The sequence below is a fragment of the Sarcophilus harrisii genome, chromosome 3 (genome assembly GCF_902635505.1).
Source record: "Sarcophilus harrisii chromosome 3, mSarHar1.11, whole genome shotgun sequence".
Taxonomy (NCBI): domain Eukaryota; kingdom Metazoa; phylum Chordata; class Mammalia; order Dasyuromorphia; family Dasyuridae; genus Sarcophilus; species Sarcophilus harrisii.
The window spans coordinates 364,362,626-364,385,664 of record NC_045428.1 but is presented as its reverse complement, the minus strand read 5'-3'; the positions used below and the strand labels follow the sequence as shown (position 1 = coordinate 364,385,664).

Below are 23,039 nucleotides of genomic sequence, written 5' to 3'. Positions count from 1 at the left end.
CTTATCTTTGCATGCATTTTGAAAATAAAAAGCTATTTTAAAAAAGATTTATGTTTACCTCCTTCTTCAGACACTTATCCATTGTCCCCAAGATACTTAACCTCCATAAGTCTTAGTTTCTTCCCTTGCAAAATGGGGATAATTACATCTATCTTGCAGGAAGGTTGTAGGAATTCCATGATAATTCATGTAAAACATTTTGTAAACATAAGGTGATAAATGTGTGAGCTATTATTATTATCATTATCTAAAATATTTCTCTTCCCTGCGTAGTGACAGACCTCATTTATTCCCATAAATCTCCTTTATTTCCTATCCCTTAGGAGAACCTTAGAAGAGCTATGGCAGTGACCCAGGCTTCTATTTATGTGACTTCAGGACAAAGATCATCCAATAGGTTAAAAAAATAAAAAAATAAAAACCCTCTAAACCACACCAATATAGACAATTTCAATTTAAAGAAAAAAAATTCAAATGTCCTTTTGATAGTCTGTGGTTGGGAGTAATTTTAAATACTAATTACAATAAGGATCTCCTTTGGGAGATACCTTTGTCAAATAAGAATTGGAAGGAGCATGGTCTTGGAGGGAATGACTGAACGAATGGAAGTGACCTTTTCACTAAATTACAGACTAAATCCTTAGTATTTCTTGTACATTTCTATGTGCTCCATAAGATGCTGATTTTTTATTAGTTTTTTTCCTTATATGGTAGGAAGTACCATAATATGCAAAATGAGAACCACAGGGGTTAAGTGCCTAAGTTCTCACAGCAACTCAGAAATCAAACCTAAATATCTCTAAGTAATTGATTTATAGTTTGCCTTGCCCTTAGCTCCAAGATTTTTTACTTCTGAGAGACCATGCTATAACTCAGGAGTTGCACTATAACGTACATATAAGCTGGAATGGACATTTTACAGCATGGGGAAACTGAGGCCTAATTGGTTAGTTATTCACCACATTCTTCTTCATTCAGGTAATACTGTCCAGGTAGAGCCCTACTCTTACCTCATACTCTGTCAGGCACAATTTCATCAGCTCAAGCTCAGCCCAGTTTCAGCTCATAGCCCCAAAAGTGTTTTAACCACATACTTAGAGAAAGTGCCATCCCTTTATTAGCTACTCATTTATTTGGACATGCCTGGGGAGGCACCATGCATCCAACTCATATCTGACAAAGTTATTCCCAAAGGGGATCTTTATATTTTCTTTTCATAGTATTAAAATTAATGCTGAATATTGTAACAATTATCAACAGTGAAAGACTTAGCTATTCTAATCAACATAACAATACAAGACAATTCCAAAGGACTCATGATGGAAAAAACTATCTATCTCTAGAGAAAAGAACTGATGAACTCTGAAGTGTAAATGAATGCATACTTTTTTTTTAAACTTTCTTTACTTTTCTTGGATTTTTTTTATGCAACATGGCTAATATGGAAATATGTCTTACAAGACTTCACTTGTACAATCAATACTCCAATACTTGGCATACCAGATAAGGATTTAATAATGAATGTTTACCTTGCTTTAATCTGTGCAGGCCCCCTCTCCACTCCCAAAATTTCCTTTCTTCCCCTTTGTCCCCAACTTCTGATGGAGCAGTGAGGAAAAATGTTCAGTGAGAAGTTAATTCACTAGCTTCAAGAGAAATGGGGTTCTGGCTCCCTGGTCAGGAATCATCTTCTCACTATTTATTGCCATTGGCACAAAGGAAGCAGCAGGCTCAATAAGCAGTGCTAAGTGGAAAAGTTAAAGGGGAATTCTGGGCTTCCCAAATCCCATCACTCTCCATCCCTGTGTCTATCCCCCCAAATTGCTAAGGTTCCTCTCTCTGAGGATCTCCAAGCACTTTACCAACTAGAGCATGCTGTCCTGGAAATAAAAAGCTGTTATCTCCCTGAGTCAGAGGGAAAGAAACACAACCAGAAAGACAATTTTGGAATCAGAAGTCCATTAGCCTCCTGAGGTTTCTGTTTAGTTTGCACAGAGGGCCTCTGAAATCCCGTCCGGCTCAGAAAGGATGGAACCTGGGCATCTTAACTCACAGACAATTTCTCCACTTCCCAACTTCATCCCCCACTCTTCATTTAGCTAAACTCTTTTTCATTTCCTTCCCTCCTCCCCTGGTCAGTCTTTTTTTTTTTAAACCTAGGTCTCCCCATCGTTTGATATTAAAACGGCCTGTACCTGGCTAGCACGGCTCCTAGAACAGGTAAGTACCACCTAATTCACCCTCCCCCATTCAGAGGTCCAGGAGGACCCCAGGCAAGCTGAAGGAAGCCCCTGGATCTCCTGTCACCTACTTGACTCTTCGGAATGAGAGTTTCTTCCTCAGGGACGAGACACGGTCATGGCAGGCCTGCTTCACTGCTGAACTACAGGAGACAGTTTCTGGGTGAAGATTCTGTACCATTTTGGGTTTCAGGGGCACCGGGGCCACATGGCAGCAGGAGCTCAGAGGGGTGAAAGAGCCCGGGAGGATGCTGCTGCTGCTGCACCTGCTCCTGGCAGGACAGCCCTTCCCACACCCTCCCAGCCTATACCTAAAACAAGCAGCTCATGGAATCAGAGAGCAAGAAGTTCAGAAATATTCAATGTCCTTATGACTTCCGGAAGAGGCAGAGTCCGGGCCAAATGCTTCCCCCTCCTTCAACATCTGGCAGCATCCTGGATGGTCTGTAAGGGCCATCCCTTCTTTCATCCTCGGACAAGAAAAGATGGAGCTGTACCTGCAAGTGATGTCAGCTCAGCTCCCCAGGGGTTTGCAACTTGGCTCCTACCACAGAGTAGAAGAGCTAATAGGAGAAATCACCTGAGTGTCCACAGGGCCGTGGGGGAATTCAGAACTCAGCAGTGGCCAGGCAGCTGTATGTAGGTAGAGAGCTCTGAAAATGGTATTTTGAGATGAAACAGGTACAGGAAAGATCATTCGTTCCAATGGAAAGTCATGTAATCCAGTGGACAGAGTCTCTGCGTGGATGGGCAGGGGACACGGATTCCAGTTCCAAATCTACTCCTGACTTGCTATGTCCTCCCTACCTGCAAAATAATTCATTCCTATCCTACTCTAGACAGCACGCACAATGAGAAGTATAATATATAAGTTGTGATAGTATTTTGAGCTCTTAGGAGAACAAGTTCTTCAGAAATCCAAGGCATTCCTATTATGTGTGGATCTCAGGTCAAGTACAAAGTCTCTGGATTACTTTGTTCCCATTTTATTTCCAGGTATTTGTCTCCATCTCTTGATGAAAAAGTAATGTTGATCCCAGAAATCGGGAGAGAGTGAAGGTTTAATGATAACGCCCCACCAGCATCCCCGTCTTTAATTTACCAACAGCTCCCTGGATGACCCAGGAAAGTATCATGCCTTCCCTAGACCAAATGAGTTAACATTTATAAGCACTTAGCACAGTACTTGGCACATAATAAGGGCTTACTATCTGCTTATCCCTTCTTCTCCTGGCTTCAATTTTCCTGTCTAAAAAACAGCTGAGAAAAAGCCATCTACACAACCAAAAGTTATTAAAAATTGGCCTGGACTGTTTATAAAGAAGAAAAGTGTTAAACTTTTTGGGGCGAAAGGGTGTATGGTTTTTTACTGGGGAGGGGGTAGGATTCATATGCCTTGGTTCATAAGCAACCAGAGCTATCTATTCAGCTCAATACTGCAAGACCCTATTAATTGCTCAGGATGTACAAGAAGTGAAATGGAATTAAGAATTAGGAAGATCTGGGTTCTAGCCTTACCTCTGACACATACTGGCTGTAAGGTCAGAAGTAAGCATTTTAATCTCTAAACCAATTTAATCTTTCAGTCTCTCAGGAAACTCTCTAAAACTAAATTGCTGGAGAGTTGCTCATCTGCAATAGTGAGAGGAGATTCCACAGGTGGATTTGCCCAAATGCATGAAATCACAGGCTGACATCCCCCCTCTATCTCTACTCTGCTCCCCACCCCAAGCCCCCCCAAAAACACATTCTCTATCCCCTGATGACATAAATGATGGATCCTGTCTACAGACTGGCCAAACAGCAATATACTCCTCAGCTGGTCTCCAAAGCAGTCGTCCACTTGCATCTGTTGGGAAGATGAGTTTTGCAGCCACAGAAAAGGCCTTGTAAGTCAAGTAAGCCAAGCCAGTATCTTGGATTTCCAAAAAATGTGGTCTGGTTTCCTTGAAATCAGGGAGCTAAGTTAACATTTCCTTCTCCCCAGGTGGTAGTTGACAGGCTCAAATTCCACCCTTTTCACTGACTCTTAGTGAAATACTTCTTAGACTTATGATTAAGTTCCTCTTTTTTTTCCTCAGCAAACTAACTCCTAAAAGAACATTTTCACCCTCCCCCATAAACTAAAGATAGCTGATGTTTATATAATACTTTTTTTTACCTTTGTAAAGGGCTATAGGGGTCAGTTGTTTAATCTGACTTCCCAACCATTCTAAGATATAAGTAATAGAAGGATTATTGTTCCCATTTTATAGAAAAAGAGCTGAAGTTTTAAGAGCTAAAGTAATTTGGAACTATGCCCACAAGCTATAAAACTGTGCATACCCTTTGATCCAGCAGTGTCTCTACTGGGCCTGTATCCCAAAGAGATCATAAAAAGGAAAAGGACCCAAATGGGCAAGAATGTTAGGAGTTAGTAGTTGTAGTTATGGCCACAAACTAAATAGTAATGCACCAAGACTCCAACAAATCCTTGTAATTCTGATTCCAGGGTTCACCATATCACAAGGCTCTGTGATCAAGATCTGTGCTCAAATCCAGCCTTGGATACTTACTACTTTGGGACAAATCATAACCTTCCCAGGCCTTAATTAACTCATCTGGAAAATCAGTGGTTTGGATCTGACAGCCTCTGATGTTCTTTCCAGCTGAATATCTAAAATCCTATGATATTCGATACAGCTCCTTTCCCAATCTCTTCTATGATTAATTCTAGGCATCTTCACAAGTTGTCCCCAGTACCTGGACTGTACCTCTGTGTCATGGCTTCCTTTAAATCCCACATAAAGAATGAAGAAGAAATTAAAACCAAAATAAATGGTAGATATAAAACCACCTATAGTCACATGAAAAAAATTCTCTAAATCACTATTGATTAGAAAAATGCAATTAAAACACAGGTACCAGCTCACATCTCTCAGATTAGCTAAGATGACAGAAAAAAATAATGATAAATGTTAGAGGTAATGTGGGAAAAACTGGCCTTTCTACTACTCCACTAGTTGATGTCTCCTACCTTCACACTGATTATTCCTGGTCCTGAAACTCATTCTGTCCTCAGAAACTGTGGTTTCTCCTTCTATAAGAAGCCTTTGCTGGTTCCCATCTGCTTTCACTACCACCACGCACAGATGCCAATGCCATCCCTATTTTACATGTGTGTATTTATACACCTGTTGCTCAAGGCCTCTGGCTATCAGGGACTGCTTTCACTTTAGCCCTTGAATCCCTAGTTCCCAATATAATGACTGGCACCCAGTCAACACATGGGCCCTTGGCACAACCAAGCTTAATAAATGCTTGTTAATTGAATTATTTTATGAAAATATTAATTGCTAGACATGTAGACACATGCTTACAAAATGTTCTTTTTTATGAAATTGCTTTGAAAGAAGGGTTCTCCTGGGACATTTCAACTTGCAGTAGAAGGTTGGCACTGATTCCAAGGTCCCATATTCCCCTTTAAATTACCTCTTGGGGACAGAAATACCTTGCACTAGTATCTGAAGAAAACTAAGTTTTTAGGTAGCCTATTAAGGAAATGCAACATATTAGAGACCCCCTAGGCATGAGGAGTGCACCCCTAACCACTGGCATTAATGCCAGTCTCCCTGTAATCTTAGCACCCTGCTCACCCCTGCTTCAGTCCATCCCATAGCAAGGCACAAAACTGTTCAAAACGATAAAGTCTTTTAATTGGATGGAAATATATTAGAGAAAGCATTAGCTGCAAAGTGTGAGTGTTTATTCGGAGCCAAGCCCTAGATGAGTGGTTAATGAACACTCCAGAGACCCCATGGTCTCTCTGAAAGAGAAGGAAGGCCCACAGGCAGAAGAAAAGCTTCATTCATTAAGGCCATGTTAAAAGTCAGCCGTCCCAGAGTCTGAGTAGGGTCCACTGGGGTCCATGCTAGAAAAGCATTTCAGAGTTTAGTCTTCCCTTGTATCCCAGCAAATAGGAAGGAAGTGTGGGAACTACTACCCAAGCAAGATCCACTGGGTTTATATACCCATGAGTGGAAAGAGGCTCCAACATGAAGGAAAAATTCTTCAGAACTAAAGAGAGAAAAGATGGAAATTCTGTTTTGGAATTTGATACTAATAGAACAGGTCCATAGTCTGCATAATTTAAAATATAGATTCATAATACTTAGAACTAGAAGTCTTTCGATTCTTCAGTTTTCTCATTTAACAGATATGGAAACTAAAGTCCAGAAGCAACTTACTTGAGGTCCAAAGAAAGTCACAAAAGTAATATTCAGATCCATATGTTTTAAGCATTGTCTCTTCTGCTAGACCTTAAAAGTCAATTGTATCTGGTTTTTATTATAATTGTTTTTTAAACATTCTTAACTAGATTTAAGGCTAACTGGCTTAGACTTATTGGAATGGTTCATAATGCCTAAACATGTACTAGAAGGACCCTCCCACCTCCCCTCAAAGAATGTCCTGGTGTGCTTGCTCCAGGTTGAGACAAAAAATAGCCAAGAATAATCCACAAATCTAGAATTTAACATTCTTAGAATTTTCTGAGCCTCATAAAGAATTCAGCTGTTTAACCAACCTTCTTCTTAGTAACTTACTTCAGAAAGAGATGTTCCTTGGGTATGGTATGGTGGATATAGTATAGTATAGATAACTAGTAGTAGATACAGTGCCAGATTCAAAGAAGATCTGACTTCGGTGTCCCACTTCTGAATGACCATGAGTGACATATTTAACATCCCATCATTATAGAGAAAAGACAATTCTATTCTGGTAGAGGAATTTTCCTTTTTCCAATGCATTCAAACATCTAGTTTCTATCCCTTCTGTATCTAATTACAATCTATCAGTCAGCCAGACTTGACAAGTACCTAATATGTCTCAGGCACAGTGTAAGTTGCTAGGAATATAAAGATCAACAATAAATAAAGAAAATAATCCCTGCCCTCAAGGAGCTTATTTTGTTTCGGGGAAACAATATGGACATATATAAGAATATAGAGAATTCACATAAGATACTTAGGAAACTACAAGGTTAGTCACAACCTACCTAGAACTCAGGCTACCCACAGAAAGTATAAGTTTACTAAAGCATAAATGTGAAGAAATTTTTAGTGTTCTTTACAAGAGCTTCTGAGTTTGTATTTAACCCAGGCTCAGTGGTACAGGAAAGAAAGACTGGGTGACAAATTACTGAAATCTAACATCAAAGGACAACCATGTGGAACCACTCCTGCCACCTGGACTCACTGTCTGAACAGCCATCTGAGGACTTACACTTAGTGCCCAGGAAACATCTGGCCAGAGGTAAGGCGCTGAATCTACTTTGTTGTCACCTCTGAGGGTTGGCTGACCAGAAACTGGATGGAGGAAGGTCCACTTTTACTGGGAGTCTGTGTCCAACAAATTCCAAGGCCCTAGATTACTGTTGGACAGAGTTTAGATCCTTAGACATCATGTAGTTCAGGGGCAGCAAGGTGGTATGGTGGATAGAGCACCAGGCTTGGAGTCAGAAAGACTCCAGCCTTAGACACTTACTAGCTATATGACCTGGGCAAGTTACTTAGTCCCTATTTGCCTCAGTTCCTCATCTGTAAAATGGAATACACTGAAGAAGGAAATAACAAAGTACTCCAGTATCTTTGCCAAGAAAATCTGGTGGACCATCCACAGAGTCACAGAGAGTCAGACATAATTAAAAAACACAAACAGTCTAGATCCTGCATTTTACATAGAAGGAAACCGAGGACCACAAAGAATAAATAATTTGTCCAAAGCCAGGAGAGTAGTAAGCAGCAGAATGTCCCTGCTTCTAAACCTAGGACTCCTTCTACAGTACAATGCTATCATCTCACAAAATATATATATATGGCTTTTGGAGATAGATAAAACCAATAGTGACACAATGAAGAGAGTGATGGCTGGAATCAAGAAGACCCGAGTTCAAATGTGACTTCAGACACTTAATGGTTGTGTGACCCTGCTAATGTCACTTAATTTCTCCAAGACTTAGATTTTTCATTTGGGAAGTGGTGATAATGATAGCTCCCAAGGTTGTTAGAAAGATCAAATGAGATATTTGTAAAGTGCTTTGTGAATGTCAAACACTATATAAATGTTAGCTGTATCAATATTGTAGTGTTGTAGTTGTTGTTATTATTATTTTCTTTCATACTCATATTTCTCAAAGTACCAGAGATACAAATTGGTAGTCCTATGTCAGACCAAGACCCCCATTTGCTCCTAGTTGAGACCAAAGACTATAGTTCCCAACTAAAAGCAATCTTTTAAACATCCTTTTCAAGGAAAGTGATCTATCTGATCTACAAAATTGTCCAATGATCAATTCCAACTACATTGAGCAGAAAAAGCTTACAATCTATTGAAGCCACATCAGCAGCTATAGCAGAAGTCTAGAAAGAGGAAAATATCACCATTTAAAAATAAATAAATAAATATAAGAGGAATTCACTCATTCAGTCAGCAAGCAGTTATTAAATTACTACTCTGTGCCGACTGCTAAGCGCTGAGAATACAAAGCCAAAAACAAATCAGTCTCTATCATCAAAGAGCTATCCTATTGGGAGTAAATAAACAAACAAAATATAAACTTAATACAAAAAATACTATATACGTGTATACACCCAAAGACAATATGAACAGAATCCAAAAAAAATCCATATATATATGTACACACACAAAAAAGAGTGACAAAGAGAAAGAGAGAGACAGATATATACATTCACACATACAAAGTAATTGAGGGGAGGAGGATACTAAGATTTCATGACAGAGAGTCCTTGATCTAAATGTAAAGTACTTAGGGATGCTAGGAAGGATTACATTCTAGGCCAGTGGAATGCCTATGCAAAGGCAAGACTTGATGTGAGAAGTTATAAACAAGCAAGAATAGTTAAATCTGGCACTAACAGAATGTGTGCAAGAAAGAGAACAATACTGTGTAATAGACACTACAAAGTAGACTGTTGGCAGACTGTTAATTTAGCCTTTGAAATGGCATGGGATCTCTCAGACTTGTGGAGGAGGAAGGAATTTGTGACCAAAGAAGAACTAGAGATCATTCTTGATCACAAAATACATCATCTTGATAATATTCAGTTAATAAGTTTTTGTACAAACAAAACTAATACAGACAAGATTAGAAGAGAAGCGATAAGCTGGGAAAACATTTTTACAGTCAAAGGTTTTGATAAAAGCCTCATTTCCCAAATATATAGAGAACTGACTCAAATTTATAAGAAATCAAGCCATTCTCCAATTGATAAATGGTCAAAGTATATGAACAGACAATTTTAGATGAGGAAATCAAAACTATTTCTAGTCATATGAAAAGGTGATCCAAAATCATTACTGATCAGAGAAAATGCAAATTAAGACAACTCTGAGATACCACTATACACCTGTAAGATTGGCTAAAATGACAGGAAAAGATAATGACAAATGTTGGAGGGGATGTGGGAAAACTGGGACACTGATGCATTGTTGGTAGAGTTGTAAACTGATCCAACCATTTTGGAGAGCAATTTGGAACTAAGACCAAAAGGCTATCAAACTGTGCATACCCTTTGAACCAGCACTGTTACTATTGGACTTATAGCTCAAAGAGATCTTAAAGGAGGGAAATAGGACCCACATGTGCAAAAAATATTTGTGGCAGCCATTTTTGTAGTGGCTAGAAACTGGAAATTGAATGGATGCCCATTTATTGAAGAATGGCTAGATAAACTGTGGCATACGAATGTTATGGAATATTATTGTTCTGTAAGAAATGGCCAGCAGGATGATTTCTGAGAGGCCTAGAGAGAATTACATGAACCGATGCTAAGTGAAATGAGCAGAACCAGGAGGTCATTATACACTTCAACAATAATACTATATGATGATCAGTTCTGATGGACATGGCTCTCTTCAACAATGAGATGATCGAAACCAGTTCCAATTGTTCAGTAATGAAGAGAACCAGCTGCATTCAGCAAAAGAACTATGGGAAATGAGTGTGGACCACAACATAGCATTTTCACTCTTTGTTATTTTTTGCTCGCATTTTTGTTTTCCTTCTCAGGTTTTTTTTTTCTTTCTAGATCCGATTTTTCTTGTGCAGCAAGATAACTGTATAGATATGTATACATATATTGGATTTAATATATAATTTAACATATTTAACATGTATTGGATTACCTGCCATCTAGGGGAGGGGGTGGGGGAAAGGAGGGGAAAATTTGGAAAAAAAGGTTTTGCAGGGGTCAGTGTTGAAAAAATTACCCATGCATATATTTTGTAAATAAAAAGATATAACAATAGAAAAAATTTTTAAATAAAACTCAAATTCATTTTTTTTCTGAAAAAAAAAAAAAGAAATGCCATGGGACCTTTGATGATCTTATAGATACTTAGAAACTACAAACTGGTAAGGCAAATTCTGAGAAAAAAAGTAATAAAAATGTCATTGGACTCAAAGTCAGGAGAAATCTGATTTTAAATCCTACCTTCCAACATTTAAGCTTTGCAGTCAATGGAACATTACTTAATCTTTCTGAGGTGTTTTTTTTTTTTCAAACTACAAAATAAGGAGAATACCTACAGTTACAGGGTTTTGTGAGCCTGAAGTATAATGTATGCAAAGGATACTACAAACAGAGGTAACAAATAGTGCAGTGGATAGAGCACAACCCTGGCTTCAGGAGAACCTGAGTTCAAATTTGGCCTCAGACACTTAATGCTAACTAGCTGTGTGACCCTGGGCAAGTCACATAACTCCAAATGCCTTATGGAAAAAAAAAGTAAGCTGCAAGGCTTTTTATCTAGCAAAAAATCTAAAATAGATGAATAAAGAAATTATATTTGGAAAAAAGAAATAGGTGATCACTAACTAGTGCAAGGGTTCACTATTAAATTATGTCAAATTAACTTCATTTCATGTTTTGATAAGACTGATTAGATGTCAGATGCCTTAAAATCAATATTTATTACATTTTTTTTGAATTCTCAATATTCCAGAATCACAAAATCTCAAAGTTGGATAAGACCTTGGACCTGAGAGGCCACCTAATCTAATACATACCTGAACAAGAATCTATTATATACATTCCAGATAAAGATGTTTTTGCTATTAGACATATATTCTTCTAGCAAACTAAATATGACCTTTTACAGCTTTTAATTATCTCTCCTAGTTCTGCCCTTTATGATTAAACAGTACAATGTGCATTTAATCCATTTTCTATGTGACAGCCTTTAGATACTTGAAGACAACTATCAGTTTCTTCCCAAAAAATGTCTTTTCTCCAGAGTAAATATCCTTGGTTCCCTCAAACAACCCTCATTTAGCATGATGATGATATAACCTTTGATAGGATTTCTATCTTGTTAACTTCCTTTCTAAAACATGGAGCCTGGAAGTAGAGGCAATACTCTAGATGGGAACTGATCACAGAAAGTCACACTTTTTTCTCCCTAATCTTATACATCATCATCCCTTTTAGTGAAGTTTAAGGTCATATCAGCTTCTCTTACTTCAATCTTTCCTCATTTGTGTGAAGAACACAGGCAAGATGATAGTATAATTATATTAAGTCGGAATCAGTTAAACAACTATACCAGAAGAATGATGTTTATTGAATTTCTGTGTTCCAAGAGGACCTTATCCTGTTCAACATTTTTATCAGGGACTCAGATGAAAACATCCTTACCAAATTCACTGATAACATAAAGTTCTATAGAAAAATTGTTAATGTTAGATGACAGAATCGGGACACATTTTTGGATAGACTAGAATACTGGGGCAAAATAAATTATATTTGATTCCTCTTAAGTTGCACAAATTCTCTATTTTGCTTTTAAAACATCAAATGTACAAATACAAGATAGGAAAATACCTGGTTTGAAAGAAATTAATATGAAAAGGCTTTGAGGGCTTTGGTTGGTCAAAAAAAAATGTTTACTAAAACACTTAATGCAGGCTAGACAATGACTTAATAAAAGAACAGCATATAATCCTACTACATTTATTGGACCATATCTGGAGTACTTCAGTCAAGTTCTAGCTCTAACACACAATAGCTAACGAATACATAATTTACAGAAGAAAAAATTTGGCTCTGAACATCGTAGCAAAGCAGACTCTACTCAAGACAACGAAGAATTGCAATACTTGCTAACCAGCATTCATAGAACGCTCAAGTTTTGTAAAGTGCTCATGTGTCCTCACAACAATATAGGTTGCTGTTATTACCTCCTTTCTCCAGACAAGGAAACAGAGACTAAATGATGTTAAATGACCAGCTCAGAGTTACACTGTAACTAACAGTTTGGGGTCAGAATTTGAACTTGGGTCTTGCCAACTCTAAGCCCAGCATTAGCTATCCAATAATGGATTTAGTCCTACAAAGTAAAGAAGCACTTTATCTCTCAGATGTTCAAGAGGAAGTTCAAAAACTGTTTGTTAGGGACAGAACAGAGGAGATTCCTGAACTGGGCAGGATGTTGGACATGATCATTTCTCAAAGAACCTTTCCTCCTCAATACTCTTGTGATTCAACGAGGTCCATCTCCAGCAATACCTAGTTCTGAGGACTCTGCCTGTCAATCACCAAAATTAAAATCTTTCAATTGTTCCTCTTAGAGAGTTCGTCTAGGGGACATCACCAGCTGTGCTACTTTTGTCCTGCCATTGGGCTTCAATGACTCAGGAAAAGACACTAAGCCTGATGGACTTTGCACAGTTCTGCTTCATTTCAATCCAACTCACTCAAAAGTGAAGACATCATTCTGGGATGTCATTGGTTCTCTTCCAAGAAGGAAGGCTGAACAAAAACAACATGGCAACACAAGAGCCTGCAGGGATGGAAACTAATCACTTCTGTGAAGATGCTTAGTCATTTGTGACTCTAGGTATTTCCTTTCATCCCTTAGAGCCAATGTACTGTTTTTATACAGCATTTTGAACTTTTATAACTTCATTTCTGTTGCTCCTAGAACTAAAGGCCCCAGCTCTATTTCTTCTCCCTCTCTATAACTAGATCTTCCTGAGAGAGATTAAGAAATGCTTCAGTGCATGTATTTTGAAGCCTTATTTCTCAAGCCAACTCTTAGCCATAATCCAGTTTAACAGCTGCTCAACAGGTGGATAATCTAACAAACAGATCACTTGCCACATTCAGGGTAGATCATCCTAAGTCAGTCCTGTGAGGGCTTCAGATTTAAGGGAGCTTGCTCTAAAATGACAATATTTAAGGATTGGGAACGGGGTGGTGCTCTCATCTAGGTTTTATAACCAATATTATAGAAATAGAAAATAGGAAAATTCTTTTAGAGATTCCAATATATTATTAGTTCTTAGCTCCCAACAACATTCTTTTTCCTAAAGAATTACATCTAAAACTAAACAGTTCTTGCTTACAACTACTTTTTTTTGGCAATTCCTTTCTTGGATGAATGTTTTTGTCTCTTTTTTATCACAGTTTTAGATCCAGGCCATTCTACTCATGCCTCTGTCTGTACTGTTGCTCAGCCATTTTAGTCATTTCTAACTCTTCATGACCCTATTTGGGGTTTTCTTGGCAAAAGTATGGAGTAGTTTGTCATTTCTTTCTCCAGTTCATATTACGGATGAGGGAACTGAGGCAAACGGAATTAAGTGATTTATGCAGGATCATACAACTAAGTATCTGAGGTCAGAATTGAACTCAGGAAGATGACTCCTGACTCCAGGTCAAGTGCTCTATACATTATGGCACTAGTTATAGCTGACCTTCTGCCTTTATGCAGACCCATCTGTGACGCATTCCAGACATTTATTCGGAGATATATCCTTCCTTTCTTCAGCTATCTCTGGGAATTGAGGCTCTTTCAATGCCATGTTTAACCATGCTGGAATTACTTGTATTATCAGTAAGTTCTTTCTTATATCTAACCTAACTTCCCCCTGCTATAATTACAACTCATTTCCTCTTTTTTCAGACTTTAGAACAGAAAGAGAACAGCATGTACCACCTGCAACAGAATCACTCTGCAATGATATCTAGGCAGTAATAAAAGCCACCCACAGCCCTCTTTCCAGTCCTTTTATCTGCACTTATCTATATTGTTTGCCATGTATTTTCTTGTCATTTTCATAGTTTTCAGTGTTCAGGACTCTTAAAGTTATCCACAATTCTAAAAAGCTATGAAAGCAATAATAAAATGATGTCCAGGAGCCTGCACACACAGGGTTGGTCCTAGTCAAAACAATGAAAACACTGAAACCTAAATTCAGTATCCCTATTCATCTGTCAATTTTCCCATCTTTCCCCTTCACCATTCCATATTCCCAAATATCCAGGGCTCTGCCCATAGAATCTAGAACTAAAAGGGGACTAAGGGTATTGCACTCAATGTTTTCATTTTTATAGAAGAGTAAACTAAAATGCAGAGGTTTTGGCTTGACCAGTGTCACACAGATAGAACACAGAAGAGGAAGAATTTAAACCCATATCCTCTGATTAAATCTCTATACTTTCTCCACTATACTGTAATAAATCTTTCAATCTTGCTCAGGCCATCACTGTCAGAATGCAACACAAAACAAAAATAGAAATAGAAAAGTTTCTGCCATCAGAAGACTTGGGTTCAAATCACAGTTATTTACTTATTTGCATGACCTCAGGCAAATCACTATATCTCTCTGCTCAGTCTTGTCATCTATACACATATGTAAATCAGAACAGTAAATACCTAAGGTTCTTTCCAGTTCTAGATTATATGATGTTCTATGAAGTCATTTCTAATTCTTCATGACCTTATTTGGGTTTTCTTGGCGAAGATACTAAAGTAGTTTGTTATTTCCTTCTCCAGCTCATTTTACAGATGATGAAACTGAGACAAATGAAATTAAATGACTTATCCAGGATCATAACTTAATTATAAATGATAATAGGTTTATGTGCTGCCCTTTTCAGAGGCATCTGCATTTTGGGAGAAAATCTGGAGAAGGCAATACTTAAGGAAATTAATCCAGCTGGTCATGCCATGCACTCCTGTAGTCTGCTACTGGGGATGCTGAAGCTGATGGATTTCTTGGAATGAAATAAAATAAAACTAGGCTAATCAAGGGTCATTCCTAAGTCTACTGCCAATATGTTGTAATGGGTCGCCAGGCTATTCAAAGAGAAACAAAAGATTCAAGTTTAGGAAAAAAAATCCAATAATAGGAAAAGGAAAAAAGAAGGAAAGAAGGAAGGAAAGAGAGAAGGAGGAAGAAAGGAAGGAAGGGAGGGAGGAGGGAGGAAGGAATCCAACAGCACCCATGATATTCTGAGTAAGAGAATTCTGACAGATATATTCTCATGCATCTCAAATCACAGAATACAAGAAATTGTTCACTTGACCTGGTCAAAATCTCCTACCTCTTTTCCTGGAGGTCAAGATTGTTTCCTTTTGTTCTCCAAGTTTTTAGTTAAGGGCAGTTAAGCAACACAGTGGCTAGAGTACCGGGCCTAGAGTCAGGAGATCTTGAATTCAAATATGACCTCACATATTTATAAATTATGTGACTTTGCCTCAGTTTGCCTCATATTTCCTCATCTGTAAAATAAGCTGGAGAAAGAAATGGCAAACCACTAATATCTTTACCAAGAAAACCCCAAACGTCATCATGGAGAGTAGAACACAAGTGAAATGGCTCAACAACAAACAAGGATCAGTTATACTCATTAGCAAAGGGAAATGTAGCATGAAAAATCCAAAATCCTTTTTATCATCTGTCCTTTTATTAATTTTGTAAGTAAACTGTCATGTTAATAGTTTGCTTGTTCCAAGCACATTCAAGCTAGTGACAGTGGAAGGCAGCCCAAAAGCACACTGAAAAAAACAAATCTGCCCCAAAATTTATAAAACTCAAAAAAAAAATCCACATTTCCCCTAAAAAAAATCCTTGAACACCACAGGAAGAAACATATGTTACTACTGTTGTCTTTATATCTTATTGAATATTACTTTATTTTTACTTTAAGGGAATCAGATTTCATAGATGTGGGTCTTTATACCTTATTGAATATGACTTTATTTTTAATTTAGGGGAATCATATTTCGTGGATGTGGGTACTCCTTACATCAATACAAATAGAAACCTTTGGATCCTTCACATCCTTTGCTATTCCTGACATATATTTCAACGATTCCTTCATTGGGATCGACCCATGCGCTAAAACCTTTCTCTCATTTTACTAGTACCTTGAACAGCAAGAATGGTACAGTGGGATCTTTTTTATATGTATCTTATCCTTGCTCCATGACTGATTTACCTCCCTTTCCAGGCCTATACATCTTATCATGTTTATACCACTTTTCAAATGCACATTGCCATTAGTAACAAGTGACAGTATTTATAGCATTATGAATATTTTCATTACCCTTTGGATTTGTAATTTACACTTAAAATTTCATTGCTTCCCATTTCCCATCCTATTAATTCAATTCATGAAATACACATCCAGTTTAAAACTCTTGACTGGCATTTCAAATACCTCATACAATAGGTCTGATCATCTAACTATAAAATTAACTTTCATCCTTAAATTCAATCAAGTGATTATCCTCATTATTTCCTAACTACTTGAAACTATGTTGTCCTCTAGAATTAGGATAGTTGTCTCTTCTCTTCTCAATATTATTCATCCTTTAAGGTTCAGTTCAAATACTTCCTCCTACAAGAAACATGAATTTGAATCCCAGTTCTGCCATTTATAACCTCTGTCACCTTGGGCACAATTCACCTAGCTCAGTTTCTATATATCAGTTCATCTATAAAATTATGTCACTTTAAATTCTAAAGCTATAAGCCTATATTCCCTAGATCTACTCCTAGTCAAAACCACCTACATCTTTACTTTGAATACAATGAAGAACTTCTTCCTCATTCCCCTATATAGTCAAGTCTCAAGAATTGTCACATGGATCAGCTCAAGTTTCACCTATTACAAGAAACACTGTTCTGTCCACCAATATAGCCCTTTTACCAACCAGTGTAGAACTTGATTATAGATTACAATTGTTCTACGTGGTTCTATCTTGTCTCTGCAAACAGATGTGAGCTCCTTCAGGTGAGGCGCTAGATTACATCTCTCCAGTATCCCACAGTCCCTCGTTAAATAAGATATGAGTGACATAACTACTAACTGGTGACTCTAAAGTCCTTCCTCCCCCTTGCAGAATCCCTAGCCCACCTTCATTTCTCCAACAGAAGCACCCAAATATGGGCTCAATTTACCTCTCCTCCCGTACGTGGGGGCTCAGGAACCGACTCGAATCATCTTCATGGCTGCTCTGCTGGCTGCTCTGCTGACTGCTGGGGGAAAAGACAGACAGGTAGACACCTGATCAGTGAGAAGTTTTGATCAGCTCTGGACACACCTGGTGTAATCAGCAGATGGGAAAAAGGAAAAAAATTTAAATCCAATTCCCTCTGAATTTAGCCACCCAAGCCCAAAGGGATAGTGGAATACTGATAGGCAGTGTTTAGCACTGTAGGCACTTCATAAATACTGACTGGCTTACTGACAGTGCATATACTGAATGACATGGACCCAAAAGAAGTTCAATCCACCTATCCTTCTGCCCTCTGCCTTTGTGGTTTTGGGGAAAGAGTGCTATTCTGCTACACAAAGCAAGTATTCTCCAAGTTTCCCAATACAAGATACAGAATCATAATCCCGTTTTCTCTTCTCTCCTATACAGAAATGCATAATACTAGGTGTAGATCTCAGGTGATCCCTAGGCTAAAAAGGATAGCATGGGGCCATTCTGTGTATTTGTCTACATCCAACAAAGGTTATAGCTGACCCATTCTTAAATTAGTTAAGGACAAATGAGAAAAAAGGTCTCTCCTACATTTAAAAATTTCTAAGAAATCCAATTTCTTTCTTTTTTGTTTTTGCTAAGGTAATTGGAGTTAAGTGACTTGCCCAGGGTCACACAGCTAAGACACATTAAGTGTCTGAGGCCAGATTTTAACTCAGAGCTTCCTGACTTCAGGGCTGGACTGTGCCACTGTGCCACTTAGCTGCTTCAAGAAATGCAATTTCATAAACTCGTCTCCTCTCTTTAGCAAATCTTAAACTCACAAATGCTTCCAGATAATTTATTTGCAATTCTGTTACAATTAGATAATCTCTGAAGTTTCTTCCAACTCTAAATTTATTATCATATGAACTCTCCAATTGGCCTTGCTAAAAATTTAATTTCTTGCCAGTATCGTTATGAGAATTCACTATATAATTGATAAAACTTACATTAGTTATTCCAAAGATAACATACAAACATCTAATAATCTAGGTAACATAATCCAATACCAGTAAAATACACCGCAGCAAATACCATTACAATAGAAGCATCAAGACCAAAAAAAAAAAAAGATTTATCTCAGTGTCCTGGTAGATTAGCAATGGGGCTTACATTTGTGAAACTCAGCTAAATCCTTACAACACATTTTGAATAACATGCTTGGGTATCTATTTACTGTCTGGTCATATTTTATCAGGAAGGCAAGTGATTATTTCAACACAGGCTAGAAAGTTTCAATTAAGCTATCTTTTAAGCTGCATCCAAGTCCTTTCACTTCAAATATTTTATCCATTTCTATCAGAAAAAAATCTTCAGCTGGTGGCTAAATAGAGCCTGGGCCTGTACTTCAAATTCAGTCCCAGACCCTGCCTGGGCTGGGTGACCCTAGGCAAGTCATTTAATCTCTAATTGCCCAACAAAATGAATCCACTAGAGAAGGAAATAGCAAACTCTTTCAATATCCTTGCCAAGAAATCCCAAATGGGATCACAAAAGGTTTGAAATGACTGAACAACAAAAATCAGAGAAAATTTACCTGAACTTACAAATCTACCTTCATAATAACACAAATATAATTCTAACAATTTTGCTATTATTTCACCTTCCTCTTTACTCTCCTCTATTTAAAGCATTTTTAAATCCCAATTTACTACTTTCTCATATTTCATCTCTAATCTTTGTAGACTTTTTATAGCAAGATATTCATTTTCACAAAATTTCTCCACAAAAAATGGGCTGTAATCATTTACCTGTTCTATTTACCAAGCATCCATATTCAAGTGAGACTACAGAAAACCCCTTATTGTGCAACTCCAAAGGACAAAAAGTTCCAACTTCACTTCACTGACCTCACATTATAAATATGACCAGACACTGGAGCACAAAAGAAAATCTAAAACACAATATTGGGGTAAGATCCCAAGGATTTACCCTTAGCAACAAGAGTAGTGTTAGACTTGAAATTAGACCCAAAAAATCATATATTGTCCTTGAGTCTCAACTTAATCATCTCTAAATAGGAAGAATAATAGTTGCGATATCTACCTAAGAGGGTCCTTGTGAGACTGAAATGAGTTAACAAATGTAAACTATTTTCCAAACCTTCTTACTATTGTGATTACTGACTGAATTAATGGCTATTTGAACTAATCAAAAAACCCAAGATTAATTTGAATGTTGTGATTTTGGTTTCTAAGGATATGTGGTTAGGCTCAGTTTGCTATTTTCCAGAAATATTCTTCTCTAACCCACTAGTCTTAACTATGAGTCTGAGTTTTGCAGACAGATCAAGGAAAGCATATTTGGGGGATTTAGGGTAAACTCCTTAACCCACTAGATGTCAGTATTGGCTTCTAAACTGGGGCTAGAAACCTAACCTGTACCACAGAAGCTATAGTCACTGGAAATAGAAAGGTTTTATGTTAAACATAAACCCTCCTAGATTACTTTCTGCACCATCCATCTACTTAGAAAATAATGTTTCCTGATAATAATAATAATTAATTATCTTTTTCCTAACAGTTATAAATCAAATTCTAAATATAATAGAACTACAGAGGAAAGAAAAAAAGAATGAGAGGAAGGAAGGAAGGAAGGAAGGAAGGAAGGAAGGAAGGAAGGAAGGAAGGAAGGAAGGAAGGAAGGAAGGAAGGAAGGAAGGAAGGAAGGAAGGAAGGAAGGAAGGAAGGAAGGAAGGAAGGAAGGAAGGAAGGAAGGGAGGGAGGAGGGAGGGAGGGAGGGAGGGAGGGAAGGAGAAAGGGAGGGAGGGAGGGAAGGAGAAAGGGAGGAAGGGAAGGAGAAAGGGAGGAAGGGAGGGAAGGAGGGAGGAGGGGGAGAGGAAAGGAGGAAGGGAGGGAAGGAGGGAGGAGGGGGAGAGGAAAGGAGGAAGGGAGGAAGGGAGGGAGGGGAGGAACAGGATTTATTGAGTACTTGCTATGTGCCAAGAACTGTGCTTGGGGATACTAATACAAGCATGCTAACAATCCCTGCTCTCAAGAAGCTTACTTTGTAATGGAGGAAGACAACACAAAAGAGAGAGTTAAAAAGGAAAACGAGGATATGGTGAGAACACAGCCTGATTTTAATTAACATCATTTATGTAGTGTTTTAAAGTTCGCAAAAACACATTATATATATTCCCCCTTCTTTTTTCTTCAAAACAACTTTTAAGAAGCATCATGATGTACTGTACAGCTATCCTGCCTCAGTCGGGAAGAGCATGGGTCAAGTCCATCTAGACACATACTGTTATATCTCTCTAGGTGAGTGACTGAATTTTATAATGCTTTTAAGCCAGTGGTGTCAAACTCGAATAAGACAGTGTCAATAGAGAACTGGTCTTAAAGTCAAGAAGATCCAAATTCAAATCCAACTGCAGATACTTGACTGGGTGACTCTGGATAAGTCACCCATAATTACCTTGCCAAAGCAAAAAACTAAAAATAAAAAATAAAAACCTCAAATAGAAATGGATACTTGGAGATGGCATATAGATGTTTGAAAATCATTCATTTAAAAAATTAATATTGACAAAATAAACCAAAACACCAACTACACAAATAAACATTTCCTAATTACATTCTAATGTGATTTATTTGACATGTCTGCTCTAAGCAATTCTCTAGGACTCTATGAACCAGAGGGAAAAGTTTCTGGTATCTATAAAATCACAGGTCTAAATCCTCCCTATCCAATAATTCTATGAAGGAGGCATATAATATTAATCCCATTTCACAGGTAAGAAAACAAATTCTGGAAAACGAAAGAACCTGCAAATGTCACGACAGTTAATCAGTAGTAATGAGAATTCAACTCAAGATCTACACTGACTCCAAATAGAATGTTCCCTCTACAACCATATCACCTTTCTGGGAAATCCATAAAAACCAGAAATACAAAGAGTCATGGGGATTTTTCCTAATAAGGATCTCTAGAACTCTGTGGTATTTTGTAAATACCATCACCTTTTGTAGACAAGCTTTTATTAACCATTTACTTGGTGCTAAGTCCTCGGGATACCAAAAACATAAAAACTCCCTGCCTTCAAGGAGCTTACATTTTAATAATTAAGACAAACTGAAAATAATTATACAAGCTATATATAGGATAAACTGTAAATAATCACACTGGGAAGGCAAAAACATTTGGGAAGAGGGAAGAAAGACTTCTTTCAGAAGGTAGGATTTTTAGTTAAGACTCAAAAAAGTCTGGAAAATTTGTAGTTGGAAGTGAGAATGTAGAATGCTCTGAGTAGGGGGGTAATTACTGAAAATGAATAGATCTGGGAGAAGGAGTGAACTATTCAAGGAATAGCAAGGCCAATCCCACTAGATAACAAGAGTACAGGGAAGGAAGGAAAGTATAAGACATAAATGTAGGAATAGGTGAAGTTAAAAACCAAAAACAGGATTTTATTTTTGATCCTGGAGATAATGAAGTCACTGAAATCTAACTAGGTAGGAGGTTGTTAAGATCCCCTTGGGTAGAGGATGATTTATTTAATGTGGTTAAACAAAATAGTCCTCCGACTAGAGTAGAATAAATAGAACCATAGCTCCTTCTTTAGCTTTCTACCTATCTCCATGATGTCACACACTCCCCTTCCCTCCACTGTTTCCTGGTTCAGGCCATCCCAAGGAAACCATCTGCGCAGTGGGGCAGCCCCACGGCCCTTCCAGACAGCCTTCTCCTACTACCCCATGCCCTGATACCTTACCTGGGGTTCTATGACAAATCAGCCCCCTGACATCACTATGGAAAAAACAAAACCCTACACCAGGCCCTGAGAAGAAGAGTAGGTGATGTCAGCCTCAAGGGCAGCCTGCTGGAAAGATCAGCCTGTCCCTTGGGGGGGAGAAGAGGAGATAAAGTCAGCAAGAGGAGAATGCCTTGGAGCCAGGCCGGTGGAGGGCCAAGCAGTGATGAAAGGCACTATTAATGGGCCTTAGGAGGAAATTCCAAAGGAAGCAACAGGATTTAAGCTGCAGACTGGGTGACTATAGAAAGGCTTAACACAGATATCAGGGCCTGTCAAGTGCAAGAAGTTCTGCAGTTCAGGACGGGAAGAAAGAAAGGTTTAATAGATAGCAAGAGGGATTTAAGTTAGACAGGAGGAAGAAAGGGGTGACTTAAATGGGCTATAAGGTAGTGAAATGGAAGGTTAGGAAATCGCTTCCTAGAGAAAACCTACCTTACTTATCCTATATCCACAAAGTAGTCCCAAGAGAAATGAAGCTCAAGGAAACACTGCATTGGTCTCCTAGCTTTGTTCTTCCCCAGCTTGCAGGGGATCAAAACCAAAATACCCATGGAGATAGACGGGTAAATATTTAACAAGTGGCTCTTTAACACAAAGCAGGCACACACAATTATTAACATTTTCTCCAACACTTTCCTTTTTTTAAATAGTATTTTTTCTAGTTACATATAAAGGCAGTTTTTAACATTCATTTTATTTTTTTATTAAAGTTTTTTATT

General features: G+C 38.0%; 1 protein-coding gene across 10 annotated transcripts in view; it reads right to left on the bottom strand.

Annotated features, from left to right (window-relative positions):
* The window catches only part of GRAMD1B (GRAM domain containing 1B), a 222,529-nt gene that overhangs the window by 161,466 nt on the left and 38,024 nt on the right, over positions 1-23,039 (bottom strand). For all 10 annotated transcript variants that reach the window (XM_031960200.1, XM_031960190.1, XM_031960187.1 and 7 more), the window contains exon 2: positions 17,491-17,568. In XM_031960200.1, coding sequence (XP_031816060.1) covers positions 17,491-17,568 — 78 coding nt within the window. The remainder of the gene's footprint in view (positions 1-17,490; positions 17,569-23,039) is intronic.